This window comes from Podarcis muralis, chromosome 13 (assembly GCF_964188315.1).
Source record: "Podarcis muralis chromosome 13, rPodMur119.hap1.1, whole genome shotgun sequence".
NCBI lineage: Eukaryota > Metazoa > Chordata > Lepidosauria > Squamata > Lacertidae > Podarcis > Podarcis muralis.
In genome coordinates, this window is record NC_135667.1 from 12,385,942 (window position 1) to 12,410,779 (window position 24,838).

Consider the following 24,838-nt stretch of genomic DNA (forward strand, 5'->3'; position numbering starts at 1 on the left):
TTTCATCCCCCTGATGTCGAATTTTTGCTGTTAATTTGGCTATTTCTGCGTACTCCATAACCTTATACTGCCATTCTTCTATTGTATGCTATTTTTGCTGTTTCCATATCTAAGCTAGCAATAACCTCGCCGCCATTGTTGTGTATAAGAACAGTTTCTGGTCATTCTTTTCAGTGTCTTTTCCCACCATTCCCAGCAGAAATGACACTGTTTTTTTCAAAAACGTATACTTAAAAATCTTCTTTAATTCGTTATATATATTTTCCCAATACGTTTTCACTATGTCACAAGTCCACCATATGTGGAAGAAATTGCTGTTTTCAATTAGAACCGGGTAAGCAGTTAGCCTTAGCACCAGCCTGGAAACGACAGGTGAAATACAATGAAATTTTCTGGCTTTCCAGATTCCTTAACCTTTCCTGCCCTCTAGCGAAAATTGAGGAGTATAGCTACTCACACAAAGTTACCTGTACATGTTCTAAGTAGTTTTGGACTAGGACTCCCATCATCGCTGACTTTTGGCCCTGTTGGCTGGGAAGAAGAAATCAATGAGTGCAACGGTGGAACAAAAGCATCGAATCTCCTTTTTATAAATGTAAGTATTTTAATAATAATAAAAATTAAAGCTTGAAAAACAAAGAAAAAACAGTATCTGGTATCTGAAGAAGTGTGCATGCACACGAAAGCTTATACCAAGAACAAACTTAGTTGGTCTCTAAGGTTCTACTGGACGATTTTTTAATTATTATTTTTATATATTTCAAAGAAAAAACAATATATAAAAATAGTAAGCATCAAGTATCAAGCATTTTTAAACAGAAAACTGAGAGAAAATAAAGAAAGAGGGGGGGGAATATACAAGCTATATATAAAGGTAAAGGTACCCCTGCCCGTACGGGCCAGTCTTGACAGACTCTGGGGTTGTGCGCCCATCTCACTCAAGAGGCCGGTGGCCAGCGCTGTCCGGAGACACTTCGGGGTCACGTGGCCAGCGTCACAAAGCAGCATCTGGCGAGCCAGTGCAGCACACGGAACGCCGTTTACCTTCCTGCTGGTAAGCGGTCCCTATTTATCTACTTGCACCCAGGGGTGCTTTCGAACTGCTAGGTTGGCAGGCGCTGGGACCGAGCAGCGGGAGCGCACCCCGCTGCAGGGATTCGAACCGCCGACCTTTCGATCGGCAAGCCCTAGGCGCTAAGGCTTTTACCCACAGCGCCACCCGCGTCCCACAAGCTATATATAGACCTATGCAAAATATTTCCTCCAAAACCAATGAATCTTCCGCTTATGTTCAGATATTTTACTGCACTTAACACTTCACTACAGCAACTACAGTGGTACCTCAGGTTAAGAACTTAATTCGTTCTGGAGGTCTGTTCTTAACATGAAACTGTTCTTAACCTGAAGCACCACTTTAGCTAATGGGGCCTCCTGCTGCTGCTGCTGCTGCACGATTTCTGTTCTCATCCTGAAGCAAAGTTCTTAACCTGAGGTAATATTTCTAGGTTAGCGGAGTCTGTAACCTGAAGCGTATGTAATCTGAAGCGTATGTAGCCTGAGGTACCACTGTAGTGCTGGTAAAAATAGTTCCTGGGGCTAAACTGAGGTTGCCAACCAAACAGAAGGTGGGTAAGATGGCTAAGCTTGCCTGCTGCTGCCCATTTAACCAAGATTTTTATCAAAACAGCATGATGTTGTTGGCATGATGAACTGTAAATTTATACGAACTGCCTGGTGGTGATAACTTGTCTCCCACCAGTTGTGATTATAATTCTAAACTGTTTTTAATGCTGTAATTTTGCTGTAAGCCGCCCTGGAACTTTCTGATGAAAGTCATCATTATCCGGCATTATCCATATATAGCAGGGTAGAGAGGTGATGTTAAAGCTACTTTCAGCCTCAGCTAAGCTCCACCCATCCCCAACATCACTCATCTCTCTCTCCTTCCTCGTTTACATCTGCTTCTAGTCCTCCCCAATCTCCGCTCCGATTGGTCGCCTTTCCCTTTCGCGTCGCTTCCCATTGGCTCTCACCTCCCGCCCCTTTAAAAGCAGAGGCAACTTCCTTAAACGTGGTTCCAACATCAGTAGGGGGAAATCTTGTTGCATGCGCTTGAAAAAGTTAAGTCACCGCCTCCAGGTAGGAGCTGAAGGGGAGAGGTGAGTTTGCATTTGGGGCGGCCTTTGACTTGCGGATTTTTTTGCACATAGGCGAGAATCTGCTTATCTATACGTGTGCTTGTTTGTTTTTAAATGCTAACTTGTTTCGGAAAGCGAATAGTTCCTTTTTGTTTCCCTTTTGCAACCTGAAAGAGGCTCACCAGGTCGGGGGGTGTCTGCGCTCGTGGGTCAGTGTCAGCCAGTGGCTTAGCCGTGATGGGAACGTCTTGGGATGTGAGGAAGGCATCTGAGCACATGCAGAGTGTCTCCCAGGGCTCTCTGATCGGGACATTCCACAGCGGGTGCTGAATGCAAGGTAGTCCTCGGGGGTGATTTTTAATTAGGCCTAAAGCCTGGCAACCATTGCATTCTTTCAGAAATTAAGAAATATGCATGCATGGAGGAAAGCAGTCGGATAACAATGTGGCTAAGAACTTCGAGGGCCATGCGATTGCCAACTGACCAGACAAAAGCCAACCTGGCTTGCTCCTGTTCCAGTTTGGTGCAGAGCTTACAGCCAAGTAAAGTTTTTTTTTTTGGGGGGGGGGGAGGGACAAAGTTGATGAGCCTTATGAGTCTTTAGATTCAAGCTGTTGTTAAAAGGCACCGCTACATGGGGTGGTTTCTAAAGTTTGCAATCCTGTGGCGGAAGGAAGGAAACAGGGTGTTGACAGGGAAATTCCTGAGTTTGACTAAATTTTTTTCTTGGGGCATTTATTTCCTCTTCCTCTCTTTCTATTTTACTTTATCTGTGGGTTAGAAAAGTCTGCAATTTAATTCTAAAGGCGCAGGGGAGTGAAAAATATTAGTCCTCTGTGCATATATTTTGTTTATATTAGCATTTGCATACCAAGTTATATCTTATTTGCATATACTGGATCCAGTATGGCAACAAGTGTAGGCCAATACCCTGGTTCAATTAAAGGTGTTCCAGCTTTAAGGTATGTTTGAACACAGAAAGTGGTAGAGAGAAGACCCCTCCAAATGTTGTTTTGATAGCAAGTTTATGATTATTTGTGCTCATGATGCTAATGGGGAAGTTACATACTTTCAGCTTTCAATACTGTTTGTGCTTGGGTCATTCACACTGCTTCGGTTCTAATCTGGAGGGCACCAGGTTGGGGAAGGCTGGTGCTTCAGTAAAGCTGGTCCTAAACCAGAAAAGCAAAGGTCACATCCACAGCATTCATTTAAAGCACACAACTTCCCCAAAAGTCTCGTGGGAACCGTAGTTCACACTTCACAGGGCTGCAATTCCCAGCCCCCTTAACAAACTGCAGTTCCCAGTATTGTTTGGGGCAGGGTATCCATGTACTATAAGGGACGCGGGTGGCGCTGTGGGTTAAACCACAGAGCCTAGGGCTTGCCGATCGGAAGGTTGGCGGTTCGAATCCCTGCGACGGGGTGAGCTCCCGTTGCTCAGTCCCAGCTCCTGCCAACCTAGCAATCCGAAAGCACTTCAAAGTGCAAGTAGATAAATAGGTACCGCTCCGGAGGGAAGGTAAACGGTGTTTCCGTGCGCTGCTCTGGTTCACCAGAAGCGGCTTAGTCAGGCTGGCCACATGACCCGGAAGCTGTACGCTGGCTCCCTCGGCCAATAAAACGAGATGAGCGCTGCAACCCCAGAGTTGGCCACGACTGGACCTAATGGTCAGGGGTCCCTTTACCTTTACCTTATCCATGTACTATAAACGTTTGGTGTGAGCAAAGGTGGGGGGTATCTCTGTGTATATGCCGTGGGTAATTTGTAAGGTTCCTGGGCGTTTTTATACACCCAGAGCCCAGCAATCTGGAGCCAGTGTGGTATAGTGGTTAGAGCGTTGACCTGGGAGACCAGGGTTTGAATCCCCACTCGGGCATGAAGCTCTCTGGGTGGCCTTGGCCCAATCATGATCTCTCAGCCTAACCTTACAGGGCTGTTGTGAGGATAAACTGAAAAGCAGGAACCACGTACAGTGGTACCTCGGGTTACATACGCTTCAGGTTACATACGCTTCAGGTTACAGACTCCGCTAACCCAGAAATAGTACCTCGGGTTAAGAACTTTGCTTCAGGATGAGAACAGAATTCGTGCTCCGGTGGCGCGGCAGCAGCAGGAGGCCCCATTAGCTAAAGTGGTGCTTCAGGTTAAGAACAGTTTCAGGTTAAGAACGGACCTCCGGAACGAATTAAGTACTTAACCCGAGGTACCACTGTATAGCCCCTTGAGTTCCTTGGTGGGTGGGAGCTGTATGTAAAATGTAATAAAATAAATAAATCTAAACATACACGTACTCAGATGTAAGTCCCACTGGCAACAGTGCACTATAGAATGGGTGACTAGATGCCGTGGTTTTTAGGGACGGCCCACAAATTTCCAAATGGTGTGGATTTGATTTAAATCAAATTGATTTAAATCACTAGTTAGTAACACTTGATTAAAATCATTTCTTTTTTACAGAAAGACTCATTCTTGCTGGTATAATCTTAATATTTACAACCAGATGAAGGTTTCATTTTTGCAATAATAAATTTTCAGAGTACAGTTAAATCAAAAATTACTGATTTTGTTATACTATTAGAAATGCATAGATAATTATGAAATTATTGTGAGGTTTAATAAGTTAACTGTTTATATTTGGGCAACTTTTCTGCTGCACTTTTTTGGAAGGAGAAAAATAATCACTTCCTTAAAAGGTAAAGGTACCCCTGCCCATACGGGCCAGTCTTGACAGACTCTAGGGTTGTGCGCCCATCTCACTCAAGAGGCCAGGGGCCAGCGCTGTCCGGAGACACTTCCGGGTCACGTGGCCAGCGTGACAAGCTGCATCTGGCGAGCCAGAGCCGCACACGGAAACACCGTTTACCTTCCCGCTAGTAAGCGGTACCTATTTATCTACTTGCACCCGGGGGTGCTTTCGAACTGCTAGGTTGGCAGGCGCTGGGACCGAACAACGGGAGCGCACCCCGCTGTGGGGATTAGAACCGCCGACCTTTCGATCGGCAAGGCCTAGGCGCTGAGGCTTTTACCCACAGCGCCACCCGCGTTCCCAATCACTTCCTTAGTAACAATTTATTTAACTAAAACAATAACATTATAGCATATGTATCCATGTTTGTTAACTTCTGTGGTCAAACAGTTTTTTAAAAACAACAACACTTAGGCGGAGTTTTAGCACACATGAAAAGCTAAAAACAAATCCTTATTTCTTGATGGACTATAATGTGACTTAAATAGAAAACTATCTTTGGAAAGATTTTTCCTCCAAAGGCATTTTATTTAAAAAAATCCAATTTAAATTTTAAAAAAATCCGATTTAAATCAAACAAATCTGATTTTGTTATTTTTAAAAATCAGTGATTTTTACCCACCCTGGGGTGGATAATGGGGGTAAAAATACTGCCATTTCAAATGGCCACTACATTGATCCTAGGGCTGTTTTGAGTATGTCTCCCTTCCCCAACCCCAAAACCAGAGTACAGTGGTACCTCGGGTTAAGTACTTAATTCGTTCCGGAGGTCCGTTCTTAACCTGAAACTGTTCTTAACCTGAAGCACCACTTTAGCTAATGGGGCCTCCTGCTGCTGCCGCGCCGCCGTAGCACGATTTCTGTTCTCATCCTGAAGCAAAGTTCTTAACCTGAGGTAATATTTCTGGGTTCGCGGAGTCTGTAACCTGAAGCGTATGTAACCTGAAGCGTATGTAACCCGAGGTACCACTGTACTGTAGTTTGTTGGCTTTAGGGGCCCCCCTTGAAGATTCCTTATATAGGTACATTGGAAGTTGTCTCCTACTGAGTCAGACCATTGGTCCACCTCACTCAGTATTGTCTACACTGACTGGCAACAGCTCTCCAGGTTTTCAGACGGGGGGGTGGTGGGGGTGGGGTCTGTCCCAACCCTACCTAGAGTTCTCAGGGAACGAACCTGGGAACTTCTGCACACAGAGCAGATGCTGTTCCTCTAAGCCTGTACTTCTGAAAGCCTTGCAGTTCCTTAATAATAATAATAATAATAAATTTTTATTTATACCCCGCCCTTCCCGGTTCAAAAAACCGGGCTCAGGGCGGCTAACAACAAATTTAAAACACTTAATTAATGCAACAAAAAAACAGCATAAAATACCGTATGAAACATGAATAACAATAAATTCAGAATTCAAAAATCAGTTTAGAGGGAAAATCCATCCAATAAACATTAGATGATCACCAGGGCTAGCTGGCTAAATTAGTCCTGTTTGGGCCAGCGCGGAGACCAGGGGAGAATTAGCTGTGGGATTCCAGAGCGGGTAATCTTTTAAGCCTGACAGTCCTTTCTTTTGGTGTTGCACAGTGAACAGCACTCATCTCCCAAAACCGGTTTGAAGTCCATATAGTGATACCGGTTTCATAATTTTTGACCTGGCAATATACCACGAATCACGGTGCAGATCTTGCTCTTCACCTAAACAGATTATTGCTGCTCAGTACACAGAACATGAGACTCTTAATCTCAAGGTTGCGGGTTTGAGTCTCGTGTTGGGCAAAAGATTCCTGCATTGCAGGGGGTTGGACTAGATGACCCCCATGGTCCCTTCCAACTCTACCATTCTACAGTACTATGATTCTCTCTCTGTGTGTTTGTATGCTATGCAAAAAATCACAATGTGGGGAAAACCGTGAAGCCAGCCAATGCCTCTACATACCTCCATCCTTGTTTCAGACATTGTGATATATCGGTATAATGCGATGATAATAATAACAACAATAATTTTATTATTTATACCCCACCCATCTGGCTGGGTTTCCTCAGCCTCTCTGCGTCGCTCCCAACAGAATATTAATAATAATAAATGATAAAACGTCAAACATTAAAAACATATCCTAAGCAGGGAAGCTTCAGATATCTTCTAAAAGTCAGAGAGTTGTTTATTTCCTTGACATCTGATGGGAGGGCGTTCCACAGGGTGGGCAATGTTTATCTGGTGATATATCGCAATGTTGAAAACCAGATATCGCCCAGCCCTGCTCACGGCAAGAACGTCAGAAATAGAGGGAATAGTCCATAAACTGTCTTGTTCCTTTCCCTTTCTCCTCACACAGGCAATTGATTTGTCTCCCACCTCTGCAGCAGCAATGAAGCCCCGGCAACTCTTAATCGCTGTGAAAAGTTTTGCGGGGCCCAGCAAGGCAGGGCGGGAGGTCAAGGTGGCCAGAGGCAGCCTGCTGTGCCTAGAGGATGGCCGTGGGGCATCGCCAGACGGAACTTTCTGGGTCAGGGTCATGGATACGGAGAAAGTGGTTCTGCTGCCTCCACGGGTAGCCGTGGAACTGACGGGCGCCTCTTCTGGACTCCTGGAAGCTGTGACCAACGGAGATGAGCGCCTTGCGCTGTTCAAGAAGGAGCAGTTGATGCAGCGGCTCAGCGCCCTCCGGGAGGGAGACCAAGTCAGGGTCCAGATCACTTCCGCCTCCGGGAAGAAAGTTCGAGGCATCATTCGATACCGTGGGCCCATAGACAAGAGCAAGCACAATACCAGCATCATCTTTGGCGTTGAGCTGGTGGTGAGTTGGTGGGAAGGGCATCTTTGGAGTCCGTTAGCAGGTTTGTTTTTGCAAAAAAATATCTCTGTGCAGAATACCGTATTTTTCGCTCTATAAAACGCACCAGACCACAAGACGCACCTAGTTTTTGGAGGAGGAAAACAAGAAAAAAAATATTCTGCATCTCAGAAGCCAGAACAGCAAGAGGGATCGCTACGCAGTGAAAGCAGCAATCCCTCTTGCTGTTCTGGCTTCTGTGATAGCTGCGCAGCCTGCATTCGCTCCATAAGACGCACACACATTTCACCTTACTTTTAAGGAGGGGAAAAGTGAGTCTTATAGAGCAAAAAATACGGTATATTCTCTTCTTAGCACACAGGTTTTTAGTTCCTTCTTCCAAGGAAGATAAGACCTGTATACACACACACACATGGGCGCCACAGTTTTATCTGCTTACCTGTTTCTTGCCCCACATTGTCTTAATTTATTTCAATGTTGAACTCAATGGGCAAAATATAATTGCAAAAAACAACAAACGCAAAAAGGATTTCACATGCATAGCTTCAACCTGTATAGCTCTTTCTCTCACACAAGGAAAGGAAAATGGTGTAGGGAACTCTGAAAGAATTATATGGAAGAAAGTATATGCTCAGAGCATTGGACCGAGACTGGGGAGACCCAGGTTCAAATTCTTCTTTGGCCACACAGTTCACTTTGTGATATTGGGCCAGTTGTGGTCTGTTGTCCTAGCTTACCTCACAGGGTTGTGGTGAGGATATAACAGGGGTGGGGAGAAATAAAGGAGGGAGCGCCTTTGAGATGAGCCCTGTTCCTTGACTTTTGTAGGGCTCAGCAGCCGGGAAGGGTTTCACCGACGGCACTTTCAAAGGCCACAAGTTCTTCTCCTGCCGGGAGAACTGTGGAGTCTTTGTCCCTGTCAACCGGATTGAGCCGGATGACTTGCCCGAAGGCAGCCCACCGGCGCCCCCGAGAGGCAGCGTCCGGGAATGCACGCGGATCCAGCTGACGACGGGAGATCCCTTGTCGACTCCGGAACTGGAGATTGGGGACCGTGTTTTCTTCAAGATGGATGACAGCACCCCCACTGGCACGGTGGTTTACTGCGACTACCTCCCCAAGAAGCAGGAGACTGGGGTGTTCGTGGGGATACACTTGGTAAGGAGGGGTCAACCCTTCTCTACTGCCCTCTGCTGGGAGGCAGACGGAAGAATTGGGGGGGTGGGGTCAGGCTGAAGGAACCCACTCTCCATACTGCAAGCAGTATTTAATCTCACACCCATTTCGAGTACTAGATCCCCCAAAGTGAGTTAAAAGTCAGGGATGATGGGCATTGTGACCTTATAAATGCTGTTGGTTAGTTGTTATTGTTGTTTAGTCATTTAGTCGTGTCCGACTCTTCGTGACCCCGTGGACCAGAGCACGCCAGGCACTCCTGTCTTCCACTGCCTCCCGCAGTTTGGTCAAACTCATGCTGGTAGCTTCGCGAACACTATCCAACCATCTCGTCCTCTGTTGTCCCCTTCTCCTTGTGCCCTCCATCTTTCCCAACATCAGGGTCTTTTCCAGGGATTCTCTTCTCATGAGGTGGCCAAAGTATTGGAGCCTCAGCTTCAGGATCTGTCCTTCCAGGGAGCACTTAGGGCTGATTTCCTTAAGAATGGATAGGTTTGATCTTCTTGCAGTCCATGGGACTCTCAAGAGTCTCCTCCAGCACCATAATTCAAAGGCATCAATTCTTCGGCGATCAGCCTTCCTTATGGTCCAGCTCTCATTTCCATATATCACTACTGGAAAAACCATAGCTTTTACTATACGGACCTTTGTTGGTTAGTTATTCCCATGTTAAAGCCGGCCAACATGCTTTAAATCTCCTGGTGCTTCAGGAAACATGTTTAGTGATGGCTTCTTGTGTCTCGTCTGCCCCTGAGTCCTGGGTCATTCGTAGAGCATTTACTTTGCATGCAGAAAATCCATGGTTCAATTCAAGGCATCTTCAGGTGAGATTGGGAAAAATTCCCTATCTAGAATTCTTGAGAAGAACTGCCGGTCAGTTCAGACAATACTGAGCTAGATGGACCAGTTGTTCTGATTCAGTATTAATGGATTGATTTAGTGCAGTGGCTCCCAATCGGTGCTCCATGGATCCCAGGGCGACTGCATAACCCACCCAGGGGGTCCGTGGCACCGTTCACATAACAAAAACTACCATAGAAATATCAACATTGTCAAAAGTAGGGGGTCCATGGCTTGGCTTTTGAAAAAACAGGGTTTCTCACAGATTTAGAGCATTTGTACCCTGCTGTTCAACCCAAAAAGGCTCCCAGAGCAGCTTACGTGCCATCAGAACAAGACAGGCCTCACCCACAGGCAAAACATGGCACACAAGGGAAAGGCGGCAGGAAAGGAAGAGGAACACTTCAGTAAGGCAGATTCTTGTGTTCCACCCTGGCCTCCACACCTCACTCCAACCTACTGTTCTGGGTATGCTGAATGTGGGCTCCAGGTTTTGAAGGCCCAAGACACTCTCCATGAATTCACCAAGCCCTTCTGTAAGTCTACCTCCTCACTGCAGCAAGCCTGGGGGGCTCTCAGCTGTGGGCTTTCTGTTAGGTGTGGGCCCTTTGCAGTTGCTGGCAGTGTCCGTTCACCTTAGTGCCCACCCCAGCCGTGCCACGTGGTGATTAGGGGATGGGGATGAACAGCCAGTCCAGAGACCCTAGACTCTCTTTTACCGTCTCATTCTAGGATAAACCAGTTGGGTCCTGGGATGGCCTCTTCAGAAACCGTGTCCTGTGCCATATCCCATCTCCTGAGTATGGGATGCTCCTGCCCATCTCTAAAGTACACAAAGGTGAGTTGTACAATAACGAAAGTACTTGGGATGTCGTCTGGTTTTTTGTTTGTTTTTTATGTAGCAGGTCTGAGGGACCAATCCAAGGGCCTCATTTCCACCTGTGCAAACTTCTGGAGGCTGCATAAAAAGGGCCCAGGAATGGTCCATCTGGTCTGGTGCTCTTCTCAGATACTTATGGGAAACCTGGAAACAGGACTCCTGGAAACAGCAGCATCCTCCACACTTGTGAATCCCATCAGTTAGTATTCACAGAACTGTAGAGTTGGAAAGGACCACAGAGGTCATCAAATCCAACTCCGTTGTAATGCAGGAATCTTTTGCCCAACATGGGGCTTGAACTCACAAGCCTGAAATTAAGGGTCTCCTGCTCTACTGGCTGATGTTATCCCAGCATACTGTGGGGTTTATGATTTAACCCGTCATAACCCTCTGCCAAGTGGGTCCAGTAATGGTTGCCCAATGGGCACTAGTCCAGCAGAGTTGTCAGGTAGCAAAGACTCAGTGTGGGTGGAATGCCAGAGCACAGATGGAAAACAATTAATCCACACGACAGACCAGCAGTCAGACATAATGAGTTTTATATTGGCTTTTACAGCTTGATTGATTGCAGTACAGTGGTACCTCGGATTAAGAGCTTAATTCGTTCTGGAGGTCCGTTCTTAACCTGAAACTGTTCTTAACCTGAAGCGCCGCTTTAGCTAATGGGGCCTCCCGCTGCCGCAGCACCGCCATCACGCGATTTCTGTTCTCATCCTGAAGCAAAGTTCTTAACCCAAGGTACTATTTCTGGGTTAGCAGAATCTGTAACCTGAAGCGTCTGTAACCCGAGGTACCACTGTATATACAAGGTTCCTAAACGTTTCCTTGGAGAAAGGCACACTTGGAGAGAATTACTATCTCTCTCTCCCAAAAGAGCCACAGTCCACCAAGTGTCCTTGCTTCTGCACAGCTTCACTGATCCACTGCTACTCAGCGATCTCACTGATCCACTCTTCAGCTAGTCACAAACCTCTTCCAGAACATAAGTTTCACTTTTCAGTCCCAGAGAAGCTGCGCATGCGTATGGCTTCATTCCAGTGACCTTGCTTCTCTTGGGAACTTGCTTCACACAAAGACTAAACATAGATAACAATCTCTAGGCAATTTAATGGAAGACAAGGCTGTCAAATGTTTGTGGCTGCCACTACCACTTACAGTAGTTTAGCCATATGAATAAATCCCAGTGGTGGCTGGGGTGAGAGGCAAATGTGGGCAGGCCAATGAACCTTAATTTTACCTTTGCGTAGCAAGCTGGTTTCTACACATGCTCACAAACCCCTCCCTATCCTCTCTCCGGAAAAGAAAGAGGCATAATCGGAGTTCAAGGACAAATTCCAGTCAGGCAAAGGAGTGCAGGAGAACAGGAGTGCAGATTAGGACCAGTGAGGACAGAGTTTCAAGGGCCAAATAGAGGAGCCCTGGGCCCGAGGTTTCCCTACTTCTTCTTCTCTCTCCTCCTCCTCCTCCTCCTCCTCCCTCCTCCGTTAGCAGGCACATGTAACTACTTGGCTGGCTACAGAGGGATTAAGAAAGGATTTTAAGTAATATTCACTTTTTGTCAACTTTTCATAATAATAATAGTAATAAATATAATAATAATGAAAAATGTCAGGTAGTCAGGTTCCATGACATTTTGATGAGAAACATCATTTTTAAAAAGTATATATTGCTACCCAGCCAATAGTAAAGCAAAGGTATAGCTTTACATGGGGCCTTTTGGCAGCCAGAAGTCACAGGAACTCAGTAAAGGTGTGTATACACCACTTGAAATTAACCAATGACAGTTAAATTTTATGAATTTTATGCAAATCCAGATGGTTTTCTGTGCTTTTTCACAATTCTGCTTCTAGCTAGCAAGAGGGACCAGCCGATTGAGACCAGCCCCCTCCCCTTTTCCCGTTGGCCTTCGAAATTTTTCCTAGGCATCGTCCCACATTGCCAATTGCACACCCTTAAGGGCTAGAAACTTGTTCAGGTTTCCCTGCCCCTCTGTTTTAAAGTTGAGATTCTCTCCTGAACTTCAGAACTGCCCACTTGGGAGGGTTAGCGGCCAAATTGGAAGCATATTTTTAGGCTTGAGGTGCTGGATTATCTAATATGCTGTTGTTTCTCTCTCTCTCCCTCTCTAAAGAACAAGCTGACAGAATCCCTGAGACTTTGCCCAGCAATTCCTCTTCACCCACCTCAGATGAATTTGAAGATTGCCCGTCCCCCTCATCCATCAAGTATCCCCCCAAACTGGAAGAGTGTTCGCCCAAGGAGCCCCTAAGCTTGGCTGCTTCCAGAGAACGGGGGGACCACAAGACGAAAGACTTGGGAGTTTTGAAGAAGAAGAAAAATGGGGAGGAGGAGGAAGAAGATGAAGATGAAGATGAGGAAGACAAAGAGGAAGAGGAGGACAAGCAGTATAACCACCACCTCTTGGAGATCAATTCCGTGGTGGAGGTGAACGATCCACCGATCTACGGGGTGATCCGATGGATCGGGGAGCCCCCTGATGAGGATGAAGCTATTGCTGGGCTGGAGCTGGTGAGAAGAAGGGTGTGGCAGGCTGGGGTGTGTGCCACCTGAATCACATGCTCATTTTGTTGCACACGATGGCTTCAGTATAAAATCTGTGCAGTGAATTTCCATAGGCTCTACCAAAAATAGTTATCTTTCGCTTGCGGGGGCAGAACGCTGGTCCGTCATCTGTTTGATGTTGAGCCGCCTAGTTGCAAGTCTCTCTTGGGGTGAACTATTGGGAATCGTTAATTTAATCTCGGAAACTTCACATTTCAAAGATGCACACGTTTTGCTCAGTTACTCTCCTTCCCTTTGGAAACGGCCTAAAGCCATGAATTTACACACTTCATGCATCCAGCAAGGCCAGCCAAACAAACAGTGCTTCAGCACTGGAAGATTGAACCATTGCAGTAATGGATTAAGGCTCTGCCAGTTGCTCAGAAGTGCAGGTGGGCAGAGTACTGTTGTGCTTATGTCCAATTTTCAGACTTCCCATATGCATTCGATCAGCCACAGAATGCTGGATTGGACTCTGGCCTGATCCAGCAGGCTTATCTTACGTTTTACGTGAAATGTGCTTGAACTCAAATCTCGCAGCACTGTTATTTCCCCTCTGCGGTACTCATTTACTACCTGTTTAGGTGTGGTGAGTCTTTTCTTGCTATCGGTTAAAAACAGAGGCCCAGCTGGTATGTAAAGATGGCATGTGCCATCGCAAGCTGAAGGGTTCAGGTCATAAAATCATACAACTGTAGAGTTGGCCAAAAGTTCATCTAAGCCCCCCCCCCCTCATGCAGGAGCCACAGCTACAGGATCTTGTTAAGATTGGGCCTTGTATATTTTCCAGGAGGAGCCACTGCCTTCGGGATGCACGGACGGCCAGTACAGAGGGACCCGCTACTTCCACTGCCAACCCAACAAAGCACTCTTCGTCAAGCTGCGCCACTGTCGTCCCGACTCACGCTTCGGCTCTCTGCAGAATATGGAGAACCCTGTTTTGCGTTGCAACCCCTTGGGTATGGCGTAGATCGTTATAAATATGTTTGTGTCCCATCTTTCCTCTAGGGAGGAGCATGTGATTATCCCTCTTCCCCATTTTATCCTCACAAAAACCCTGTGAGGTGGTTTAGACTGAGAGGTGGTGACTGGCCGAAGGTCACCCAGTGAGCTCCGTGGCTGAGTGGAGATTTGAACCCCAGTCTTCCTAGTACAGTCGTACCTCCGTTTATGTAACCCTCTGGTTACGTAAACTTTGGGATCCGCGCACGGCAAACCCAGAACTATTTTACTGGGTTTCGCCATGCGCGCATGCACAGAAGTGGTCCTCGGGTTGCGGAAACCTTGGGATCCGACCGGACCTCCGGAACAGATCCCATCTGCTCTTCTTTTTTTTTTTTGAAATAATTTTTCTTTGATTTTACAAGTATAAAATTATAACAATACAATCATACACATCCAAATTTAAACATTACAGTAGTACCTTGGTTCTCAAATTTAATCCGTTCCAAAACCAAGTCCGTTCCAAAACTAAAGCATTCTAAAACCAAGGCACGCTTTCCCATGGAAAGTAATGCAAAATGGATTAATCCATTTCAGATTTTAAAATAACCTAAAACAGCGATTTAACGAGACCATTGATCCATAAAATGAAAGCAATAATCAATGTACTGTACAATAAAATAAATAAGACAGTATTGTAGATGATAAAAATTAAAATAATTTTTTTTTCTTACCTGCATTGCTTTTATCCATTTCCAGAGTCACACAATCAATCAATCAATCAATCAATCAATCAGTAGCTGAACTGGGTTCCACACAGTCACAAAAATAAATTAACTTTAAAACAAAAACAAAAGCTTTAAAAACAAAAGCGCCAAACTTAATCCGTTCTGGAAGTCCGTTTGACTTCCGAAATGTTCAAAAACCAAGGCGCAGGTTCTGATTGGTGCAGGTGATCTGGAAACAAAAGCTGACAGCCGCATCAGATGTTCAGCTTCTGAAAAACGTTCGAAAACCTCCCCACTGTTCTGCCAGTGTATGAGGGAAGGACCATAGATCAGTGGTAGAGCATCTGCTTCCCAAGGTTCAACCCTCGGCATCTCCAGGTTGGGCTGAGAAAGAAATTCTGGAGAACCACTACCAAACTTGGCCCTCCAGATGTTTTGGGACTACAATTCCCATCATCCCTGACCACTGGTCCTGTTAGCTAGGGATAGCCAAACTTGGCCCTCCAGATGTTTGGGGACTACAATTCCCATCATCCCTGACCACTGGTCCTGTTAGCTAGCAATGATGGTAGTTGTAGTCCCAAAACATCTGGAGGGCCAAGCCTGGCCATGCCTGGTGTAGACCAACGTTGGGTCTCTAGCTGTTGTTGGAATACAATTCCCATCATCCCTGACCTGCTGGCTTTGCTAGCTAGGGATGACGGGAGCTGTAGTCCAACAACAGCTGAAGACCCAGGTTTGGGAAACACTGGTGTAGACAATAATGAGCTAAATGGCTGGATGGACTGACTTGGTGTCATGCAGCTTCCCATGTGTACACAGTGATTTCATCCTAGGGGGTGGAGAAGAAAGACCAACCCGTTTCCCTTGTCACTTCTAATGTCTAACAGCTCACTGGGAACCCCAGAGGCATCTCCACTGCCTATAAAGCACAAGGTCAAATCCGTGAGCAACCAGGCAAAGGGCAAGATGCCAGGAGGCCCTGGGTTGTTCCTCACCTGCTCTCCCTCTCTCCCCATCCTCCCAAAGACTTCCGTGGGTACGCCAGCAGCAGAGTGGAAGAGGACACGCCGCCACCACCGCTAGGTGACCAAGGCATGGAGCATCTCTCGGGATGGAAGAAGGGGATCCAAGGTCACTGCAACTCCTGCTATCTGGATGCCACTCTCTTCTGGTAAGGTTGCAGCAGGCAGGTGATGTGATGCAGAGACCAAGAAGTTTGCTTCCTAAGACTGGGGCAGGTGGAAGCCCTGAATAGATCTTGGAGGAGGAGAGGGAAGGGAAACTCCTTGTGCGAACAGGATGACTATTGGATATCACCCCACAAAAATTATTTCATGTAGATACAGGCATGTCCAACAGGCAGATTACGATCTACTGGTAGATTGTGGGGGTGTTGCAGGTAGATTGTGGAATGAAAGTTTAGTGATCACCTTTGGCCAACCCTCCCATAAAAAAAGCTCAACAACTCCTGGCAATGACAATGAGTAGATCACTGTCAGTCTTTTTATACTGTGAGTAGATCACAGTCTCTTGGGAGTTGGACATGCCAGAATATCCGCACATATTTTAGAAATCGCAAATCTGTCACTTGGGACCAAAACGTGGATCGGCAAGTTGATTAAACATTTCCGTTCTGACAACCACAGTATTTGCTGCAGAGATGCCAACCAGATCCAACAATTTTAGCAAGGAGGGATAACTTCTGCATAACTGGACATGTAAACGTTGCATGGCCTTATCTTGGAGGGTGGTAAAGAGCTTCAGCAAAGCTCTATAATTGCCAGCTTGGAAGCAATATCATTTCATTTTTGTTAGAGCGGCTGATGAAGGCAGAAGCTGAAATGTTTTGCCTCATTAAGAAAATTGAGTGAGGGTTTTTTTGTTGCTGAAATCACAGAAACCTATATACTAACGTTAGGTAAACGAGCCCTGGATGCTTGAGTCCAGTCAAAGGTGACTATGGGGTTGCGGCACTCATCTCGCTTTCAGGCCAAGGGAGCCGGCGTTTGTCCACAGACAGCTTTCCGGGTCATGTGGGCAGCATGACTAAACCGCTTCCGGCACAATGGGACACCGTGGCGGAAACCAGAGCGCACGTAAACACAGTTTCCCTTCCCGCCACAGCAGTACCTATTTATCTACTTGCACTGGCATGCTTTCGAAGTGCTAGGTAGGCAGGAGCTGGGACAGAGTAACGGGAGCTCACTCCATCACGGGGATTCGAACCACTGACCTTCTGATCAGTGAGCCCAAGAGGCTCAGTGGTTTAGACCCCAGCGCTACCCACATCCCCTTTACTAACTTTGTACACACAGAGAGGTAGGTAGATAGATATAAAAGGCTGATTCTGTCCTCTCTTTGACTTACAAGACATACATATCTTCTTCTCCATTCTCATTCCCTGAACTAAATGCTAGAAGCTGCTCCTAAGAGGTGGCAGGGACAGAATTCAGACATCTTAATAGCCACACTTTCTCTTTTTCTCGCTTGCAGTATGTTCACTTTTACCTCAGTGCTGGATTCGATGCTGCTGCGCCCAGCAGACAAGAACGATGGTCCGTCTTACACTGAAACACGGGATCTGCTGAGAACGGAGATCGTCAACCCTTTGCGCAAGTAAGTTTGTGTCGCCCTAGCCATGGCTAAAATGCCTCGGCTACTTCCTCCTCATCCTTGGATCAGGCCTATGCCATCAGGAGCCGTATGTAACGGATAGGATAATGTCACAATATGGCATAGTTAAACGGATTTGACTCTGCGATGATATCGCTGAGGGGAGGTGAAGGCAAAGTTACATTAAGATATATAAAATTGGATGGGTCTTGCAGAAAAACTCTTTGCTTCCCCACTTTCCCACACTTTGAGTCGCTTCCCAATAAATCCTTTATATTTTCTGCTGGTGAACATGTAATGGAAAAAAAAAAAGAAAATAAGGGGGGAAAGCTCCAGAAGATGGTTTATCCATTTCTTTGTAAACCTTAAGAAATAAGTACAGGTAAGCAAAGCCTCTTTGACCAAGCCTCTGAGCTACTCAGGTTTCTTCTGAGCCTTGTATTCCGTTAAAACGCTCCCATTTCAGTAGAATTCAGAGTGGTTTTGCAGGAACTGTAGCATTGCTTATAAGCATGTGTTACATACTGCTGCTGCTTTTCCCCGCCGCCACTTTCTCTCTTTCAAAGTCTAACCTGGTAATGACACCACCGTTGTTATTGTTTTGTTTTTTTGCGGGGACAGGAATGGATATGTCTGTGCCACCAAAATTATGGCCTTGCGGAAGGTTCTGGAGACGGCTGGACACTCCTCTGGCTTCACCCATGAAGAAAAAGGTTTGATGGCAGCCTGTGCAGCGCTGTGGTGTGCTTGTGTATTGGATAACTCTGTATAACGAATTAGGAAGGGAGACAGATTCTGTGAACCTCAGAGCATTGTTCCCCCATTCTTTGTGCATCAAACAATCGAGCCCTCAAAGTGCCACATTAAAATCCAGTTCTCAATTGCAGTATAAAACACGTTGCCAGAAAGGATGATGCTCTTAACTCTCAACTTGATAACTCAGGCAGCATGATTAGTTAGGGTTTTTTTGCTTGTTTTTAAGAAATTGATGTGACGGGTGGGAAACTGATATGTTTGAATTAAAGGTGTTGCTGGTGGGGCTTGATTACTTCACGTCCTCTCCCCTCACAGACCCAGAGGAATTTCTCACCCTGCTCTTCCGAGTGTTGAAAATGGAGCCACTCTTCCAGATTCGGTGAGTAAGGCTTGCCATCCATTTGCTACATGTGTGTATATCTTCTTATAGACATAAAAATGTAAGGTGGTTGTCATGCTGCAGCTCACATGACTGTCAATAAGTGGCCACTTCCAGCTCCAGCATAAGCACCAACTGGCAGGTGCAGCAGAGGTGGCCAGTGGCCCAGGCACGACTGGAGGGTGGGGAGACACTCCGCACAGCGTTTTAGCTCCCCACCTCCTTTGAAGGGGAATTGGGGGTGAATTGGGGGAGAGATTGGAGGAAAGCGTAGAGTGAACTATGAGTAGATAGGATAGGTGGCCCACTTAGATGTTGATGTCTTCTCACCTTTATTTTATCCTCATCCCATGAAGCTCTGCTGGTCAGGACCCCCACGGCTGCATTTTCTACCAGATATTTATTGAGGATCACCTGACCCGGACAGTGCCCACAGTCCAGGAGCTTCTGGAGGGGTCTCTGGTCACTGGGGACCTCAAGTTCACAGAGGTGAGTTCAAGGACTGGAAAGATGGTTGGGATCAAGTTCCACACCACCATATATGTTGCTGCAAGAGACCATAAACAGGTTCCAAAAACAGAGGTCATCTGTGTTTAGGAGACCACATTTGTATGGTGAATGTTATGGAAAGGGCCCTTTCAATAGCTGCCATCCATTCTCCCTCTTCTCCCATTCCCCATTCTTCTTTACTCCCTGGCAGGCCCCCTCTTGCCTCATCCTGCAGATGCCGCGGAATGGGAAGAACTTCAAGGCCTTTCGCACCATACAGCCCAGCCTGGAACTTGACCTCACTGACCTTCTGGAAGACAGTAAGTGGTGGTGATGAGAGGCAGAAGTGAAGAGGGAAAAGGGTGGTGGTGGTGGGTTTTTTGGGGGGGAGGGTTAAGAGGGCTATCTCAGAGGGGATGGTGCATAAAGTATTTGAGAAAGAAAAGAGGAGTGGGAATGAAGATGGATTTGAGGAACCTGTACTTAAAAAAATAAATAAATGGTGTGTCTCCATTCCCTCTGGAAGCTAAGCAACAATTTACAGAAAGGATGAGAAGCCATTCTTTAGTCCAAGGGACACATTCCATAGTGCGCAAGATCCTGGGTGCTGGTGGGTGAGTGTGAGGAAGGAAGGGTGGGTGGGTGTGGGTGTGTGAGAGAGATAATAAATGAATAGACTGGTGGTTAAAAGACCAAAGAAGGTGTATTACTCCTGGAAAAGAAAGCCACTGCAGGGCTGGTGGGGAATAAAGCCACAGGCATTTGGCTTTTTGCCCCTGGGAGGTTACTCAAAGGAATGTGGCCTTTGGGTTGGAAAAATGAGTTCCCAACCCCTGAAATAAAGAAGTCTACTTTGGAGGGAGAAAACTGCAAGTGGACAGGAATGGAGAAAGAGGAAACATTACCAAAACATCAACAACCCCCTCACTATATTTCAGCCACTTTGAGCTCCTTGGAGAAAACACAAACTTCTGATAATTGAGTTCTAGAAATAAAGTTAGGTGTTTTATCTGTTTTATCATTTTATCTGTTAGGGAAAAAGGCTTCTTAGTCAAACTTGCAGAACAGAAAGGTTTTTCCAAGAGTTCCAATCCTGGGGGTGGGGTGGGGGAAGGCATTTTTGGAATGTGTGCAGTGGAAGTGTTTCTAGTTTACCATCGCTATAGTTGTTGTGCGTGTGTGTTTTTAGGCTATTTGCGTCTTTAACCCAAGACTTCCACTTCTTTGACTGACCCAAATGTGTCCAATCAACCCATTGCAGGCCCTCGAGAGTGCTGCATTTGCCAAGGGCTGGCTGTGATTGAGTGTCCGGATTGCTACCGGGACCACAGCTTCGGCGCTCGCCACATCAAGCAGTTCTGCAAGCTTTGCAGTCAGCAGGTACCGTGGGGTTGGTCACTAGCTTATCAAAGCGGGATAGAATTTCATTGATTTCATGTTACCTGAGCGAAAATGAGTCATAGTGGGGAGTTGGAGATTGTAGGCTGTCTAGGCCAGTCACCTCAAACCTGGGAATCTTACCTTTAGCCCAAATATGTGTTGGGTAGTTGAAGAATGTAATCCAGAATGTGGCAGCCAGACTGGTGATTGGGAGCGGCCACCGAGACCATATATCACCGGTCCTGAAAGACCTACATTGCTCCCAGTACGTTTCCCAGCACAATTCAAAGTGTTGGTGCTGACCTTTAAAGCCCTAAATGGCCTTGGCCCAGTATACCTGAAGGAGCGTCTCCACTCCCATCATTCTGCCCGGACACTGAGGTCCAGCGCTGAGGGCCTTCTGGCAGTTCACTCACTGCAAGAGGTGAGGTTACAGGGAACCAAGCAGAGGGCCTTCTCCGTAGTGTCACCCGCCCTGTGGAATGCCCTCCCATCAGATGCCAAGGAAATAAACAACTATCTGACTTTTAGAGAACAACTGAAGGCAGCCCTTTTAAGGGAATTTTTCAATGACTGATGTTTGATTGGGCGGCTCCCAACCTAATATAAAAAACACAGAGTGGCTGGGGAAACCCAGCCATATGGGCGGGGTATAAGTAAATAAATTATTATTATTATTATTATTTATTATTTATTTATTTATTTATATTTATTTATTTATTTATTTATTTATTTATTTATTTATTATCTTGGGATTGGGCAGCCAAGTGGATTAAGGATAAATTTAATCCGTCAACATGAACAAGCTCAACCTCCAACAAAATATTGCAGCACACCCTCGCTTCCTAGCAGGTGTGTTCCTGTTTAGGGTGAAGTCAGTCATGCTCTCCCTCCCAACAGGCCAGTGCGCCATTCAGCATGTGGCCGCTTCTTCTGAAAGAAGCTAAATTGCCTCTCTCTGCCACCCCCTCTCTTCTCAGAAAACTTTCAAATGCTCCAGTCTTAAGGTATCACTTTAGCGTACTCAGCCCACCACATTAACGGTGTGATAAAAGAGTGCCAACTTGGGGTTGGGGATAGACCTTGGAGTCTCTAATTTCAGTCATGCCCTGTGCGATGCCCTCCACCTCTCGAACTCCATCCTAAATAATAGTAGTGGCACCCACCCTGTGGAACACCATCCCACCAGATGTCAGGGAAATAAACAACTATCTTGACTTTTAGAAGACATCTGAAGGCAGCCCTGTTTAGGGAAGTTTTTAATGTTTGATGTTTTATCATGCTTTTAATATTCTCTAGCGAGCTGCCCAGAGTGGCTGGGGAAACCCAGCTAGATGGGTGGAGTATTGTTGTTGTTGTTGTTGTTGTTGTTGTTGTTGTTTGTCCTGCTGGATTAGGCAAGTGACCCATCTAGTCTAGCTTCCTGTTCCTGCAGTGGCCAACCAGCTGCCTGTGGAACTGAGCACAAGAGCTCTCTCCTCTCTTGCGGTTTCGGGAATCTCATATCCACACATTCTGTGTGGAAAAGCACTTTATTTTGCCTGCCCTGAACCTTCCAATATGCAGCTTCGCTGGATGTCCGAGTTTCTAGTACAGTGGTACCTCAGGTTATATACACTTCAGGTTACATACGACTCCGCTAACCCAGAAATAGTACCTCAGGTTAAGAACTTTGCCTCAGGATGAGAACAGAAATCGCGCAGCGGCGGCAGCGGGAGGCCCCATTAGCTAAAGTGGTGCTTCAGGTTAAGAACAGTTTCAGGTTAAGAACAGACCTCCAGAACAAATTAAGTTCTTAACCCGAGGTATCACTGTATTATGAGTGAGGGAGAAGACTTTCCTTCTTTTTACTACCTCATTTCCTGCCCTCTGTAGGTCCACAAACACCGTGCCCGGCGCAGCCACCAACCTCGCCCGCTGCATCTCCCAGAGGAGCTTTCCCGCTTGGCCTCCTTGCCGGACTTCATCCCCCGCCAGACCATGCAGCTCTTCGGCGTCCTTTGCATCGAGACCAGCCACTATGTAGCGTTTACCCGCCATGGCCCAGATGTCCACCAGTGGCTCTTCTTTGACAGTATGGCTGACCGTGAAGGTGAGTGGCCTTATCCTGCCTGTTTGGAAGAACACCCAGAGCTACTTCCTGTCATAAACTCGGAAAAAGGGGTGTGGGTAGTGCAGTGCTGTGGTCTAAACCACTGAGCCTCTTGGGCCTGCTGATCAGAATAATAATTGTTATTGTTGTTATTGTTATTACAGTGGCGCCCCGCAAGACGAATGCCTCGCAAGACGAAAAACCCGCTAGACGAAAGGGTTTTCCATTTTTGAGTTGCTTCGCAAGACGAATTTCCCTATGGGCTTGCTTCACAAGACGAAAACGTCTTGCGAGCCTTGCGATTTTTTTTCGCCCCCCCCTTTTCTAAGACGCTAAACTGCTAATAGCCTTTTAGCCGCTAAGCCGCTAAGCCTTTAATAGCCGCTAAACCGCTAATAGCGCTAAGCCGCTAATAGGGTTGCTTTGCAAGACGAAAAAACCGCTAGACGAAGAGACTCGCGGAACGGATTATTTTCGTCTTGTGAGGCACCACTGTATTTGTTTCCCCAGCCACTCCGAGCGGCTTTCAACAGAGCGTATTCCCTGAAGGGAGGGGTATAAACTGAACGAATTAATAGTTATTTCCCCCCCATGTAGATACACTTTTTGGGGAGCCTTTTGCTTTCTTTTTCTCCTTGTCTTCTTCCCCTCCTCCTAACCCTATTGATTTCTTTATTTTTCCAGGTGGGCTGAATGGCTTTAACATTCCCCAAGTCACACCCTGCTCGGAAGTAGCGGACTATTTGGCAATGCCCCCTGAGGCACTCCAAGGCCTGGATCCCAAATCCTTGCCCACGTATGCCCGCCGGCTGCTTTGTGATGCCTACATGTGCTTCTACCACAGCCCTTCCCTTGGCCTGTACAAATAATACATTCCCGGGTGAAGAATGTGAGGTTCCAGGAGATGAAAATACAGAATTATAGGACTCCCATGCCTGGACAGGTTATGCTGTAGATGTGGCTGGGAACCTGAGTCTCAAACCAGAGTTGTGCGGATTCCCAGCCCGCAACAAACAGTGTGGAAATGTGCGCTATAGGTTCACAGAGCCCACTTCCTGCTTCAGGAACATTCTCTGCCCTGATTGGCTTGCAGTAATCCCTACCTGGATTGGATGCATTGCACACTGTTTTTTAGAGACAAACTTCTTAATTTAGGTTGGGAGTGGCGGTGTTTTCTCTCTCGTCCTTTTCAACCCAAGGGTTACATTTCCTCATGGGCAAATTTTCTGGGGCCACATGTCTGTGGTTAGGCAAAAGTAGTTGGAGCACTTTTCTCATTCACAAAAAAAATTTTTTTGCCATGCCTTGGAGGTTACTACACACACACTCACACTACTCGTGTGAGAAGCAGCCTCAGAAATTCAGAAGTGCATTCCAGACAGTAAGAAGCACATGAGGGAGTGAAACCTGGCCAATGAGGGTTATGGCTTGGGAGATGTAATTCAGCCTTAGAAAAAGACACGGCCTGGTGGGGGCATCTTGAGGGCCATATCTAGGACCAGAGGACCGCATTCAGCCATTGGGCCTGAGTCCTGTCCCTTCTGATTTAGACAAGACATCACTGGAGTCTTTCCCCTCGCTCCAGAGTATTGGTGGTAGCTACTCTACATGGACAGAAAAACTGCTTTTCACCCCTTCAGACCAGGAACAGGGCGTCTGTGGTCCGTCCAGATGTTGTTACTCTAATTCCCTTCATCCCCAGTCATGGACTTGCTGGAGCTGATGGGAGTTTGAGACCAGCAACATCTGGAGGGCCACAGGTTCCTCACAGCTGCTTGAAACATTCCACTGACAGAGGCACTTTGTGTGTCAGTGACTTCTGTTTGCTACCTGTGGCCACCTCCATGCTCTCCTCCTTCCTGCCCACTTTGAATAGTGTGTATTCATCGATCCTGAATTACTGTATTGTGAAGGACACCCTCGTGCCACACAAACCTGTGTGAACCTTGCTGTCCTAGCTGGTGGACGTTGACCAAGTCTTCCCGCTATCTGAAGTTCAGGTGAGAACTGACTGGAGGGCGTCTTTCACCTGTGGCGCTTCATAATTAGAATTCCCTCTCCAAAGAAGCTTGCCTGGTACCACTTTTGTCCTCCCAGCACTAGGCCGAGGCAGAATTGTTCAGGTATCCCAGCATTTTGTGTAGCTGGGGTTTCAGGTTTCTGTGCATTTTTTATTGTTGTTGTCGTGTAAAGGCCAACATTTTTGTACTGTACATTTGAATTTCAATGTATTTGTGTGCATTGCTTTCAAGGCATGCTAGCCTGGGAGCTTTTGCTGGTTTATAAGCTTTAAAATAAACACATAGCCATCTCTGCCTTC

At 46.5% G+C, this 24,838-nt stretch overlaps 1 protein-coding gene across 3 annotated transcripts; it reads left to right on the forward strand.

Moving 5' to 3' along the window:
• Positions 1-2,040: 2,040 nt before the first annotated feature.
• On the forward strand, positions 2,041-24,838 carry LOC114582266 (ubiquitin carboxyl-terminal hydrolase CYLD-like). 3 transcript variants are annotated; one of them, XM_028703167.2, is made up of 15 exons: positions 2,041-2,159; positions 7,220-7,681; positions 8,507-8,836; positions 10,427-10,532; positions 12,706-13,103; positions 13,927-14,095; positions 15,836-15,980; positions 17,303-17,425; positions 18,044-18,135; positions 18,494-18,557; positions 18,914-19,046; positions 19,258-19,366; positions 20,308-20,426; positions 22,302-22,518; positions 23,203-24,838. In XM_028703167.2, the coding sequence occupies exons 2-15, from the start codon at positions 7,253-7,255 to the stop codon at positions 23,385-23,387; spliced, it is 2,619 nt and encodes an 872-aa protein (XP_028559000.2). In that variant the 5' UTR covers positions 2,041-2,159; positions 7,220-7,252; the 3' UTR covers positions 23,388-24,838. The 3 variants fall into 3 exon arrangements, with proteins under 3 accessions (XP_028559000.2, XP_028558999.2, XP_077773069.1); XM_028703166.2 differs by having other exon boundaries at positions 2,053-2,139; XM_077916943.1 differs by lacking the exon at positions 2,041-2,159 and adding an exon at positions 2,349-2,475.

Coding starts and splice junctions, on each gene's coding strand:
- LOC114582266 (XM_028703166.2), top strand. CDS start 2,107: ATGCGCTTGAAAAAGTTAAGTCACCGCCTCCAG. Junction 7,682..8,506: donor TCTTTGGCGTTGAGCTGGTG/GTGAGTTGGTGG, acceptor TGACTTTTGTAG/GGCTCAGCAGCCGGGAAGGG. Junction 14,096..15,835: donor TTTGCGTTGCAACCCCTTGG/GTATGGCGTAGA, acceptor ATCCTCCCAAAG/ACTTCCGTGGGTACGCCAGC.